Below are 13,536 nucleotides of genomic sequence, written 5' to 3'. Positions count from 1 at the left end.
GTCCGGGAAGGCTCAGCTGTCTTCCTGAAATCTTGGGTGTGCCACGTGGAGCCCAGTCTGGAACTTGTTGGCGGGGGGCAGGGTGGCTATGCGTCAGGCCTGCCACTTCCACGCAGGATGCAGCCCAAACAGCTTAACGCTACATCTGGTGGTGGCCGGCCGGAGGCATTCCCGGAGCGGTGGAGAGAGCCCCGCTCTGCGCTGGCCGCGAGGAGCCGGCTCTTCGCCCTGGGCTCGCGCGTAAAGGCTCCGTGCAGAGTCGGAGTCTGAGCACGCCGTCCGCTTAGAAGGCTCCTCACGTCCAGGCGCCGCGGTCACGGATGCGCCGGTTTCCGGCCATGAATTGGGCTTCAGAGTGCGAGCCGCCTGCCCGACTCCCGGCTGAGCCCGGGGCCGCGGGGTGGGGGATGGGCGCCCGCCAATGTCGGTGGGGCCAGCTAGGGTTGGAGCCCGCGGCCGCGGCTCTGCTCCGCGACGTTTGGCCGCGGCGGGTCCCTTTTGGCTCCACTTGCGTCTCGGTGCCTGCTCCGCGACGTTTGGCCGCGGCGGGTCCCTTTTGGCTCCACTTGCGTCTCGGTGCCTGCTCCGCGACGTTTGGCCGCGGCGGGTCCCTTTTGGCTCCCCTTGCATCTCGGTGCCTGGCTCAGTGCCCCGCCCGGTCTCTCTCCCGGCTACCCCTGGCCCGGCTCCGCGAGGGGCTCTCTGCCCAGGGCGGGGGTCATGGCCCAAGACGCAAGGCGGCTGAGGTCGGCGGGCGCCAGGGGGCTCCGGGAACCCTCGAGGGCAGTCGGAGGCCGACCCTTCTCCATCCTCTGGTCCCTGGCGAACGGGAGGCACGAGGCCCAGGGCCGCCAAGTCTCTGCGCGCCGCAGACCCGGCCGGTCCCCATCGCCCTGCTAGCCTCCGAGCGTCCCTCGGGCTGGAAGCGCTGAGCACCCGGCGCCCCCTCCGAGCCGCGAGCGGGAGAGCGCCGCGCTGCGAGGCAGAGGCTCCGCAGTCACGTGGTCGAGAGGAGGGCGGAGGGGAGGGAGGCGGGCAGGGAGGGGAGGGGAGCGGAGTCGAGGGGGAGGAGGAGGGGAGGGGGCGTCCTCCGCAGTTCGGCTCCTCGCCGGGGCTCAGACACACAGCGAGCCCGGAACCGCCGCGCCGGCCCGGCTGCCGCCGCCACCGCCGCCACCACCTCCGCCGCCTCCGAAGCCTCCCGAGCCGCGGGGAGCGCCGCTGCCGCCGCCGCCGCGGGCCGCCCCCGCCGCGCCGGCCTGGGCTCGGGCCGCCAGCGCCGCCGCAGCCACCAGCGGAGCGGGAGCCCGACCGCGCTGGGCTGGGCTGGACTGAGGCGGGCGCAGGGCGCAGGGCGCAGGGGCGGGCGCGCGGGGAAAGACGCACGGGCGGGCTTGGCTCTCCCGGGGAGCGGCCCGGGACTGCACCCGGACCGGCGCCTCCCCGCTCCGCGCTGCCCTCGGCCTCGCCCCGGGCCCGGGCGGATGAGCCGCGCGCCCGGGGGACATGGAAGCGCTGACGCTGTGGCTTCTCCCCTGGATATGCCAGTGCGTGTCGGTGCGGGCCGACTCCATCATCCACATCGGTGAGCGCGGCGGGTGCGGGGCCGAGGCTGGGCGGGGGCCCCAGCGGCGCGGGGGGTGCGCGGCGTCCAAACTTGGCTGTTCCCTGGGCCGAGGGGCTCGGCGGGCGGTGCTCCCCCGAAGGGCCGCTCCGCGCCGCCCCGCGGAGGAGATGTGCACGGGCCGCGCCGCGCTCCCGCGGGCTCCCGCTGCTCCCCGGGGCTCCAGTCCCCGCCGCGGGGCCCCGCGGCCTCTGCCGACACTTAGGGCCGCGGCTGCGGGAAATCCGGGGCTAGGCGCAAGTCCAGACCCGCGCCCCTGGCGGGGCCGTCGGCAGGGTAGGGCCAGCCCTTAGGCGCAGTTTAGAGCAGCGGGGGCCGAAGGCGGGCAGGGCCCGGGGTCTCGCCAAGTTGGCAGGGCAGGATTGAAGAGGCCCGACCGGAACCGTGCATGAATGTGGGTGGGTGGGTGTTGTCAGCGTGTCTCTGTTTGCGCTTGTGGCTCCGTGTTGGTGTCACTGCGAGAGGGCGGTGGGGTGTATGGGGCTATCGGAGCCTGTGTTGGTGCGTGCATGACTGTCAGCCTGTTAGAGTGGACACAGTGTCTGCCTGTTTCTCTGGTGTGTGTCTGTGTACCTCTCTGTATATGTGTGTGTGTGTGTGTGTGTATCTGGCTGTGGCGACAGCAGCCCAATCCTGGACAGTCCCAGAGTTTCCTTTGGCCCAAGTCTTGGGGGGCCGGCACATGGTCTGGGTGGTGGGAATCAGGGAAGAAGCCTGGGCCGTGGTGTGGTGTGTGGGGGGGAGTGTGTGTGCGCGCGCTGAGCGGGAAGAGACCGATGGAGGGAGAGAACCGGCAGAGGAGAGAAGACGAGATAGAGAAGAGGAGGAGGGGGCTTGTCGAGTTGGTAGCAGCAGGGGAGAAATCCCAGGAAGTTGGTCCGGGCTGGGGGACTGACAGCGATTGTTTTTGGGGAGCCCGTCTGCAGTCGCTTTTCCGGAAGTTGGGAAAGACCAGCGAGCCCAGAGAGGCTGGGGGGTTGGGAGGTGTGAGAAGGCAGGGATGATGGGACAGGCGAGGCAGGGGTGTGATGGGTGGTCAGGGACTAGGCCTGGGCTTGGTGCGCTGCAATCCCCCTGCAGGAGTCAGGGGCCGGGACCAAACCTGCTTCCCAATGGTGGTGGAGGTTGAGGGGGGGGCGCTTGGGTCTCGTGGTCAGCATTGCGGCTCTGGGTGTAGCATGGAACGGGACCTCCCTCCTCCTGCCCAGCCCCCAGCTCGGGGGATCACTGGGCCCAGCCCTGGGACTGTGGTGACCCTCAGGGCCTGGTGAGGGGGGAGGACTCCGGTGTTGTCCAGGCTGCAGGGCCAGGTTCGGTGAGTCCCACCGATCTCGGCTTCAAGCGCTGAGAGTCGGCCACGGCGGTGCTAAGAGCGCAAAGGGCCAGCCGGTGGCCGCCCCAGAGGAGCTGTTCATGGTTCTAGAAAGCCCTTTCAAGAGCGGCTCCTTCTGCGCTCTTCAGCCCTGCTGGGTTAGAAGGCAAAGGGTCTAGGGACATCCTCCTACCCCCCCCCCCCCCAACATACACGGCAGGAGAAAAAGTGGGGAGGGATGGAAAGCAGGAGGCAGAGCCCAGGGAGCTAGGCTGTGACTGAGCTGCCTGTTGGCCTGTCATCGGTTATCAAAGGTCCCTGCGTAAAGAAGCCCCCTGGCATAGGAGAGCCACTTTGGACCTGCTTGCTTAGCTCTTTGCAGAGAGTGGTGCGCAGGGCAGAAGGAAGTCATTGTTCCATTTTGGGATTGGGGCTGGGGACACTTGCCTGCAGGGGAACTTTGTGGCTCCTGGGATAGGACTCATGGGGCCATGTCAGGGCATTTAGGTGCTGCCTGAGGTCACAGCAGCTTGGCTCAGTCCATTATGAGGGGCATGTTTGATACATGAGGTGGTTTGGTTGTGAGACACTTGTGTGACCTGGTGGCAGCATGTGCCATGTGCATGTGTAATTCATGTCAACTGTGTTGGAATATTTGGGGGGTGTGTTTCTGTGTTGGGGGGCTGAGAAGAGCCTTAAACTATCCTATCAGGCTGAAACTGCAGCCCAGAAGTCCTGCCACCTGGCAACCTGCAGTCCTGCCAGCACCATGACCAGAGGGCCAAGGCTGGGGTAGGGGTGGGGTGGGGAAGAGCCCTCCTCTAGGCCTATAGTCTTGACCCCTCCTCTCCTCCAGGTGCCATCTTCGAGGAGAACGCGGCCAAGGACGACAGGGTGTTCCAGCTGGCCGTATCCGACCTGAGCCTCAACGATGACATCCTGCAGAGTGAGAAGATCACCTACTCCATCAAGGTCATCGAGGCCAACAATCCTTTCCAGGCCGTGCAGGAAGGTGAGTGGCTGGCCGCCATGCCCAGGGCTAACAGGGCGGGGGCCTGCCAGCAGCGCTGGAGCCCTGCAGGGTCGAGAAGGGCTGGGCCACGCAGGGTTCCCTGTGTGCCTGGGCAGTCACGGTGCCGCGCACGGTGCGCGCTCCCTCCCCGGCCCACCAAGGCAGTGGTGCGGGAGTGCCTTGCGCTTCGGGGCTGGAGCGGAGAGCTTGTGAGCCGGGAGCTGGGCTCCTTGCGGGGCGTGTCTCGGGCTTGTGCGGCTCCTTTCCAGCTGGGTGGGCGCGTCTATGAGCCGCGCAGGCGTGTGTGGCTCAGGGCTGTCTGTGTTGAGTGTGGGTGGGTGTGTCTGCGAGCAGGGTACCTGTGTTGGTGCACCTCCCCTGACCTGGATGGGCCGGTGTCTTCTTCCCTATCAACCGAGGAGCGAGGAGCGTGTGGCGCCCAAGCCCGTGAATGCGCAGCATCTCTCGCCTCGAGGCCCCTCTGTGCCTCGGCTGGCGTTTCTCGGCCGGCCGCGCTCCTCCTCCGGGTTTGGAGGAGCCGTTCTCCCTCGCGGTCCCCGCCGTGGGCGGAGGCGTCCCCGCCCGGGCCGAAGGTGGGCGCTGTTTGACCAGAAAAGCAGCGGAGTTGGGCCAGGCCAGGCTGCAGGGAAATCCTAGCCCGCGCCTGGGCCGCCGTGGTCGGCAAACTCGGCCCGCAGGCAGAGGCAACAAGTGCGAGGCTAAGCGCAGAAGCCCCCCTCTGCTCTTCCCTCCTCTCTCATTCGCTCACCTCCCACCTGGCTTGAGCCTGGGCTCTGGGCCTCAGGTGTCTCTCCCACGATGCCTGCTTCCTCATCAGTCTAAGGCTCTCACTGCCCCTGGTATCTGCCTGGCCCAGGGCCCCTTTCCTCTCCTTTGCCCCCATATCCATGGTTTCTCCTAGTTCCATACATCCAAGGCTTTGACTCTGAGGCCCTCGCCCAGGAGTATTGAGGACAGAGGCCACAGCTGGTGGCCGGGATTCCTCCCAGGAGGAACAGACAGGACAGTGGGTCGGTGTAGGGAGGAGGTGGTCTGGCTGAGGGCTCCAGGCAAGTTACCCTCCCTCCGCCCCGGGGCCCAGAGCCCTCCTCCGGCTCTAGGTTATATGTTGGCTGCTGGTTTTCTTGTATCTCCAAGGACAGGGTGACTCAGTGAAGGCTCTGGTCAGGGTCCAGAAGGTCAGAACTGGTGCTGGGGAGAACTTGGTGCTGGAAGGAGGTTTTGAGGAGTCTGCTATTCCTGCAGAGGAGGGAGAAGGCCCAGCTCTGCAGCCCGAAAGTCCAAGGATGTCTTGAGGTAGTTGTGAAAACCTGGAGGTCTGGATGTGTTTTGGGGGTGGTGGTGAGTGGGGTGAGGCTGGTGTTGTCTGTCAGGGAAGCTGCCACTCCCAGCCCTGGCAGATGTCTGACGTTCATTGAGGTACGAGGGAAGGAATCCCTGTCCTTCTTTGCTGTCTGATCATGTCCTCCTACCTGCAGTCCCTGCCCCCGCATGCCCTGCCCTTGGACTTTTTTTTTTCAGTGTGCCCTCATCACAACTGTTGCTGTGCTTGGGGTGGGCTCTAGCCAGGGGAGGGTGGGACCTCCTTAGGCAGGAATGACCCTAGCTGGGGTGGGGATCTGTGGTGACACAGGCTTTTCCAGTTACATGCCACAATTTTCATAATGCCTCATGCTCCCTTGACGCTGTCCCCATACACTTGTCTCTGTGGACATTCATTCTTTGTGCTTGGGAGCTGAGGACACAGCTGGGTAGCACCTATTTCCTGCCCCAGGGAGCTCACAGTGTGATAGGGAAGCCGCCTGTGTTCGCCATGGCAGTTTGGCTCTTCCACCTTCTCTGTTGACATACCTTGTTTCCATCGACTTCCTCTCCACTGTGTTGAGTATTCCATGCTCATTCATTTTGCTCCAAATGATGCCCAGTGCCCCCCCCCTCCAGCAGCAGGTCCCCTGAGACTGAAGGTAATGCTCTTGCCCAGGGTTACAGTCTCAGGCAGGTAACACACATGGGTAACTGGGCAGCTGGGCCTGGAAGAACCTGGAGTGTGGGGTCTGGAGAGGCCATCTCTGTCAAAAGGAGCAGCTGTTCCATAGCTTCAGCTGACTTTACCATTTGGGAATGAAAATCCTAGTGTTATAAATGGACTGATATTTTTTTTTTTTAAAGAGGAGCCCCAAATCTGGACTTCAATGTAAAACCTGATTTCTAACTGTTCTCGACTAATCAAACAATTTGAACAACACAGTACGAGCCAAATAAAACAGAGCTTTGGGCCATTCAGCCTTCAAGCCCTAATGCAACTTTGTTCTGGAGACACAGGGCTCTACCCAGGGGCCTTTTCTGGGTCTCAGTTTCTCTATTTTTATAATTGGAAGAATGTCTCAGGCTCCAAGCATGGCAGGCTGACACAGTCTTGGAAGGGTGTGAGTGAGTGTGTGCGTACATCCAGAACTAGAGAATTGGAAGCTGATGGCTGAGAGTTGTCCAGGTAGAGGAATACTGATCAGGAATACTGTATCTACCAGGTGGTAGATACAGCTCGGATGGGAAAGGAAGGGACTTCTTGGCTGGGGCGTGGCCAAGGATGAGGGCAAAGGCAGACTGGGGTTCAGTATCCATCATGGACTGGGCGAGCTCCCAATGACAACCCCCCCACCCCCGAGGTGGACCTGGGATTGAAGTGATGCTGCCCGATTTTGGCTTGAGAGGTAGCACCAGGCAGGAATAAGAGCTTAGTTCTTGGAGCCCAAGAAACTGGGTTCAAATCTTGCTTGCCTCACGTGCAGTGTGATTTTTGGGAGGGGGCCTGGCCCTGTTCTGAGCTTCTGTTCACATATCTGTTGAAAGGCAGTACCTGCCTCCTGGAATAATTGTGAGGATGAAATGAGATGAGACATGTATGAATTGTCTGCAGAAGGCCTGCAGTAGGTGTTCAGTAAACATGAATTCCCTCTCCATTTCTTGACCAACTGTGAATCCATCTCAGCTTCTCCTGAGGCTGTTATTTTCAGCTGTACCATTGCTTAAGCTAGTGAATTCCTTGAGAGCGGACCCTAACTGACCTTTTCATTTTCAGCTTTTTGCTTAACTTTTTCCCTGCTGATTATAAAAGAAATGCTTTGCTACAGTGAGTATGAATTAATTTAAAAATGTGAAAAAGGAAAAGGGCAACGCATGCTCATTATATAAAATGTGGAAGGTACAGGAAAGCATCAAGAGACAGAACAAAACCGTTTGGAGGGCTTCCCTGGTGGCGCAGTGGTTGATAGTCCGCCTGCCAATGCAGGGGACATGGGTTCATGCCCCGGTCCAGGAAGATCCCACATGCCGTGGAGCGGCTGGGCCCGTGAGCCATGGCCACTGAGCCTGCACGTCCAGAGCCTGTGCTCCGCAACGGGAGAGGCCACAACAGTGAGAAGCCCGCGTATCGCAAAAAAAAAAAAAAACCGTTTGGATTCTACCACTGTTCTTTCCTTCTAGTCTTTTTTCGTGCACTGAATTTCATAAGTGCTGAGAGTTCCTATTCTGTTCAGTTGTGTATATATATATATATATATATTTTTTTTTTTTCATTTAACATATCATTGGCTTTTTTTGAAATCACTATGAACTATTTGTAAACATTACTGTTAATGGCTGCATATATTTTCAATATCCAAAACAACTTATTTTTAAAAATGCAAACATTTATGTTGAGATATGCTTAAGTATTTAATGAAGAAAACAAGAAACTCTACTTTGGCTTGTTGGTCCTAAGATTTATACCTGCAGTTTCTTCAGGCTGATTTTGTATCCATACAAGCTTCTTACAAGCTACCTTTTGAGTCAGTTGGTCAGTTTATGTAAAAAGATTGGATCACTTTTTAATAAAATATGCATTTGGTGAGGATTTAGCAAATGATAACACAGAAATGGTATTTAAATCTCTAAAAGGTTGTATCTTAGATTTAGTTGGCGAAGTCCATATTAACAATAAGTGTGAAAATTTGTCTTCTAGATAGTAGAAGAGATACTAATTTGTTAAATAAAAAAATTTCATATTGCTTTAAAGTGCCTGCTCAAGGAGAGGATTATATAAATGCATAAATGCATAAAAGAACTGCCTGAACATGAGTCTCTTCTGTTCACAGAATTATCTTTTACTGTAAGTAAAAGACTTGAGTTATTGGTTATGCTGTAGATATATCTGTCACGAGTGGAAAGATAACAATTTAGGGAAGAGGAAGAAAAAAGGAATATATGTGATGCATTATTCCTTTTAGTTACAATAAGCAGAAAAGTGTTTTAGGAAGACAAGGTAAAAATCACCCAAGTATAGCTTGGTGTTCACAGAATACAACAATGAAACAATGAAATAAGAGGAAAATAAAGCACAGTGAGCTTGGTGGTGTCCATCTGATGGTCTTGCTCATATTATACTGGTCACTCCTAGGTGGTCACCCTGCCCCTTACACTCTATGACATCTGCTAGATGGTTTCCCTCCCTGAGCTTTGATGCCTCTGGTGTCTTCCTTGATTTCCCTTCAGAATTATAGGTCCCGCTGAGGCTGTATTTTTGCAGCCTCTGCTGGCAGACCCACTGTTCTCCCTGATAACGGCGTTATAGGTCCCTGCCTGGGAGATACTGTCAGCATTTCCCTGGGTGTGGTGTTAGAGTCGTTAAAGATGCTTGCAGGCCCACACCATCATTCCCATCCACTCAGCTGCATAATTTTTCTCTTGGTGTTGAAACAAATTTTACCACAACTTTGCTGGTTAAAAATGGGAATGTAGGGAATTCCCTGGCGGTCCAGTGGTTAGGACTTGGCACTTTCACTGCTGAGGGCCCGGGTTCAGTTCCTGGTTGGGGAACTAAGATCCCACAAGCTTGTGTGGTGCGACCAGAACAAACAACAAACGAACAACAGCAACAGCAACGAAACGGAAATGTATTATCTTACAGTTCTGCAGGTCAGAAGCCTGACGTGGGTCTCCCTGGGTTAAAATCAAAGTGTTGGCAGTGCTCATTCCTTCTGGAGGCTCTAGGAGAGAATCCATTTTCTTGCCTTTTCAGCTTCCAGAGGCTGCCTGCCTTCCTTAGCTCCTGGCCCCCTTCCTCCATCTTTAAAGCCAGCGATGGTGGGTGGGGTCCTTCTCACAGCAAGTCACTTCTGTCCTCACACCCACTCCTCTGATTCTTCTGTCTCCCTCCTCCCAGGACCCTTGTGATTACATTGGGCCCACTGGGATAAGCCAGGCCTATCTCCCTGTCTTCAAATCAGTTGATTAATTCCATTTGCAACCTTAATTCCATTGCAGCCTTGCTTCTCTTTTTGCCATGTAGCCTAGCATATTCACTGTTCCAGGGATTAGGATGTGCATGTGTTTGTGGGCCATTTTTCTGCTACCGTGTTGGCACACCTGGCAGGTGCCTGTTGTAGACAGTGCACATCGTGACCCTTCCCTTTCTTCCGCTTGGTTGGCTGCACTTTTGCTTACTGGGTGGCATCCTCTTGTCACTTGGGGCATATGGCCATGTTTCCCTGTCTTTCAGACTCGCTCTGGAGGTGGCACACTGTAAGTCTGCGGGCCTCTACAGACTTCCCTGTTCTCTCCAATGACACACTGACTTCCTTCCTGGGGCCTGCAAGCTGCTTGTGCCTAAGGAGGTTCCTAGAGGAATCTGCTTTGTGAATAGCTAGACTGTAAGTCTGTGCCACTGTGCAGGTCCATGACCTCCATTTCTTCCAGGCCAGGTTCTTCAGACCCCCCTCCTCTCCCCCGCTCCATCCCGCTCACCTAGAGCACAAGGTGAGGGTCCCTACAAAGGACCCTTTGTAGGTGGGGTCCCTACAAAGGTCAGTCTTTCTCAGCTGACACACAGGGTCTTCTGCCAGTGATGTTTCAAGCCAGAAGATGGCTGTGGCCATGGCTGCAGGTGCTGATGGCCGCTCACTAAATTTGGCCTGGGGACAGGGAACCATCTAGTCCCCTCTCTGGATTTCTCACAAGCCTGTGTCTATGTAAAAGAATAAGTGCCATCTTCCCTCAGCTGGACTACCGGGCTTCAGAGCTGTCCTTCATTCTAGGGTCACTCTTGTGTGTCCAAACACACACACGCTCTCTCTTCATAGACTGTACTCCTGCCCTCCCCACATCCTCATATTTAATGGGTTCCAGAGGCTCCCTTTTAGTATCCCTATTGCCGTAGCCTTGCCCCCAGATTGGGAGGTTGGACTTAACTGGCAGTGAACGGATGGGCATCTCATGCCAGGCGTGTGGGTTGGAGGCCATGGGTCTAGTGAGACACTTTTCCTCCTGCTGCCCCCAAGCTGCTGCTATTCCCATTCCTGGTGACATGGGAACTTTAACAACCTTCCTGTCTAGAGCAGCACGTTGGGGCCATTTGGACAGGTTTCTCTTGGAGGATAGCTAAGGCTATCCCTTAACATTGAAAGCCACATCTTGTAAGGGCAGACAGACTCTTTCCAAACTCTTGTAGTTGCCAGGTCAAAAATCCCCTTGCCTTGGCCCCTGTATCAGCCATCTTCTCTCTTTACTTGGCCTTTTCACTACCCAGAGAATTCTGTCACCTAAAAACTTGGAACATCGAGTCTGTACTGCTTGTTCCCAAACCATTTCTAACCCAGTCTGATAACCTGGATATGAATCTTTTTAGACTTGGCCATGCAGGGAAGTGCCTATTTGTTCCTACCCTTTGGTTTTGTTCTGTGGTTCCCTTTGTATCAGTCAGGATAGACTAAGTTATGCCATCATAACAAACACTCTCCAAGTCTAGTGGCTTAACATAACGCAAACTTACCTCCTGCTCATGCTACATGTCAGCTTGGAGCTTGGCTCATCATGGTCACTCAGCTTGAATATTGCTAGTTGCTGTGCCAGAGGGAAAGAGAGCTCTAGGGGTCTCTGCCTGGATGTGACACATGTCACTTCTACTTATAATTTATTGACCAGAACTAGTCATGTGGTTCCAGCCAGTTGTAAGGGATCCAGGAAGCACAGACATACTATGTGCCTGGAAAGAGAGAGAGAACTGGAAATAGTTGGTGAATGACACCAATATCTACTACTCAGGTCATGTCAAAACAACCCTCCCATTTCCTTGGTGACTCATTAAAACAACAACAAAAACAAAAGAAACAAAAAAAAAAACCAAATAGAATTTTAGGTATTGGATCCTGGTTGGACCAAATCCATGGCTCCCATCAGTTCCCCTTTGCCCACTCATTTACTTGTCCCTCTGCTCCAGAAAGCGCCAGGCAGCCCTTTGGTGTAGGGGGACGTCAGGAAGCCTGGGTCTCCGGCCCCGCCAGGCTCTCAGAAGAGAGCCAATCTGTGTCTACCAACCTTGTCCTTTGTGAACTAGGGCCTGGATGGGCCCAGCTCTCCCAAGAAGACTTGGGCTCATTGCTTCCAAAGGAATGAGGTGAAGATTGGCTATTGTGGCACCAGCATCAGCGGCCCCCACAGCTGGCCTTAAGCAAGTCTGTGTTTCCTGTGGACTCAGCAGGACTCCCTGTGGCCCTATTTCTTCTACAGACACCCCCTGCCTCCTCCCAGTGCCCTCCTCGCCCCTACCTTCCCCCACAGCAGCAGCTCTCTCTCTTTTGCTAAGGCATTGGGCTGGAGTGGAGACTCATCTCTGCCATGGGCTGGCCTGTGACAGCTCCATTCTCTGGAGTCTGGCCTCTCTGACAGGCATGGGGCCCAGGAAGGCATCTGGGTCTGTGTCCGATATCCCATCAGTTGGGTTCTCCTAAGACCTTCCTTCCAGCCTGTAAACAGCCAGCTTCCTGGCTGATGGCCACAGGTTGGGAGAGAAAGACCCAGGGTTCTCCCTTCCGGGCCTGAAGCACAGGCAGGTTAGCTGGGAGGTGGTTAGATGGCCCTCTTCTATCTGTTTCTGGCCCAGATCTGGGCAGGGCAGGCTCCCAGTGGGTGAAGCCAGGGGCTGTCAGTTGGGGCCCAGGGCAGTCCTTATTCCAGGCTGCACCTCCTCCTCGAGCCAGATCTGGAGTATGTGGCTCTGGCTAGTCCTGTCTGTTTAGTTTACTTCCCTTACATTAGTTCTTCGCCAGACCCACCAGAGGCAGCTAGACACTGTAGCTCCGTCTCTGCCTACCCTGTGCCTGTTCCCAGCCAGAGCTCAGCCTGGCCCTCCCATGCCTCTGCATGAGATTAGACATGGTGCCTACAAGCTGAATTGGGGGCAGAAGGAGTCTTGTTGATCTCACGCACAGACTGGGGTTCCCATCCCTGCTCTGCTTTCCGAGCAGGCTACCTCAGTTTCCTCGACTGGAAGATGGGAATGACAACACAGAGGACACTGTGATGGTCAGTTGAGGAAATGTACTACAATGCCCAGCCAAGGGCCAAGCACAGAGGTTGGAATGGTGGTTATAGTACCAGCCTGAGTGGTCCCAAGGGGCTCTTGGCCTCCTTCCATTTTCTGACCTGGGCTGGGCGGGCTTTCCCAACCCCTGCCCTATTTAGGGTGGCTTGGAGTTGATCCTGGCCTTGCTGGTGTCCCAGGAGAGCAGGTAGGCAGGTTGCTATCGATGGCATGGTTTACGTGGAGGCTTCCTGGAGCCACCATTGTGGGCTGGGGCTCTGGGAACCTGCAGACCGTCGCTGCACGGAATTGCAATATTTTTTCTTTTTTTTTTTTTGCGGTACGCGGGCCTCTCATTGCCGTGGCCTCTCCCGTTGCAGAGCATAGGCTCCGGACGCGCAGGCTCAGCGGCCATGGCTCACGGGCCTAGCCACTCCGCGGCATATGGGATCTTCCTGGACCGGGACACGAACCCGTGTCCCCTGCATCGGCAGGCGGACTCTCAACCACTGCGCCACCAGGGAAGCCCCGGAATTGCAATCTTGCTGCAGCCTTGCTGTTCTGAGTGCACAGAGTGGCCCGAATCCAGCCAGCCTGGCCCAGCCCCTGAGCAGCTGGCCATAGTACCCATAACTTGCTCTTTGTGGTGGAAAGGGGTCAGGCGGGTACGGGTTCAAATCCCAGCTCTGTGACTGATTAGCTGTGTGGTCTTGAGAGGTCACTCGTCTTCTCCAAGCCTCAGTTTTAATACCTGTGAAGTGGGCTACCTTGGGGTTGTGGTGATGGATCTAGAGACGTGACTTACACCTGGCAGGAAGGAGGCTGTTGGCATGCAGCAGCCCACTGGGGTGCCCAGCAGAGGCACACTGAGGGTGTGGGTGGTGACACACAGTACACTAAGTAGGCATTAGTGTCCTGGCCACCATTTGCTCTGTTCGCCTGTTCACCTGCCAAGGGTACATGACACCCCTTGGTCTCTGGGCCCTGCCTGGGTGCTACCAAACCCCAGGTCAGGGCAGAGACACGGTCCCTGCTGGCTGGACACCATCCCCACCCCCACCCCTTGGCTGGAGCTCTTGGCTCAGCCTGGCCATGTGCCCGCCCTGATGCGGCCTGAGGCCCTGCAGACTCGGCCTGGGCCTGGCCTGGCAGGCTATCTCCGTGCTCTCCCATTCCCACGCAGCCCCTCCTGCTTGGTACAAAGGCAGAGGCTTTGGGTCTTGCCCTGGCTC

The 13,536-nt window shown here is 56.5% G+C and overlaps 1 protein-coding gene across 2 annotated transcripts in view; it reads left to right on the top strand.

Annotated features, from left to right (window-relative positions):
- The first annotated feature begins 1,380 nt into the window (after positions 1-1,380).
- Positions 1,381-13,536, top strand: part of GRID1 (glutamate ionotropic receptor delta type subunit 1) — a 678,013-nt gene continuing 665,857 nt past the window's right edge. For both annotated transcript variants that reach the window (XM_082629921.1, XM_082629922.1), the window contains exons 1-2: positions 1,381-1,585; positions 3,793-3,948. In XM_082629921.1, the coding sequence (XP_082486047.1) occupies positions 1,507-1,585; positions 3,793-3,948 (235 nt within the window). In that variant the 5' untranslated portion in view covers positions 1,381-1,506. The remainder of the gene's footprint in view (positions 1,586-3,792; positions 3,949-13,536) is intronic.

This window comes from Mesoplodon mirus (genome assembly GCF_964341445.2).
Source record: "Mesoplodon mirus genome assembly, chromosome: 2".
NCBI classification, from domain to species: Eukaryota; Metazoa; Chordata; class Mammalia; order Artiodactyla; family Ziphiidae; genus Mesoplodon; species Mesoplodon mirus.
Note: the sequence above shows the minus strand (reverse complement) of the source record. Positions and strands in the feature narration are given on the sequence as shown.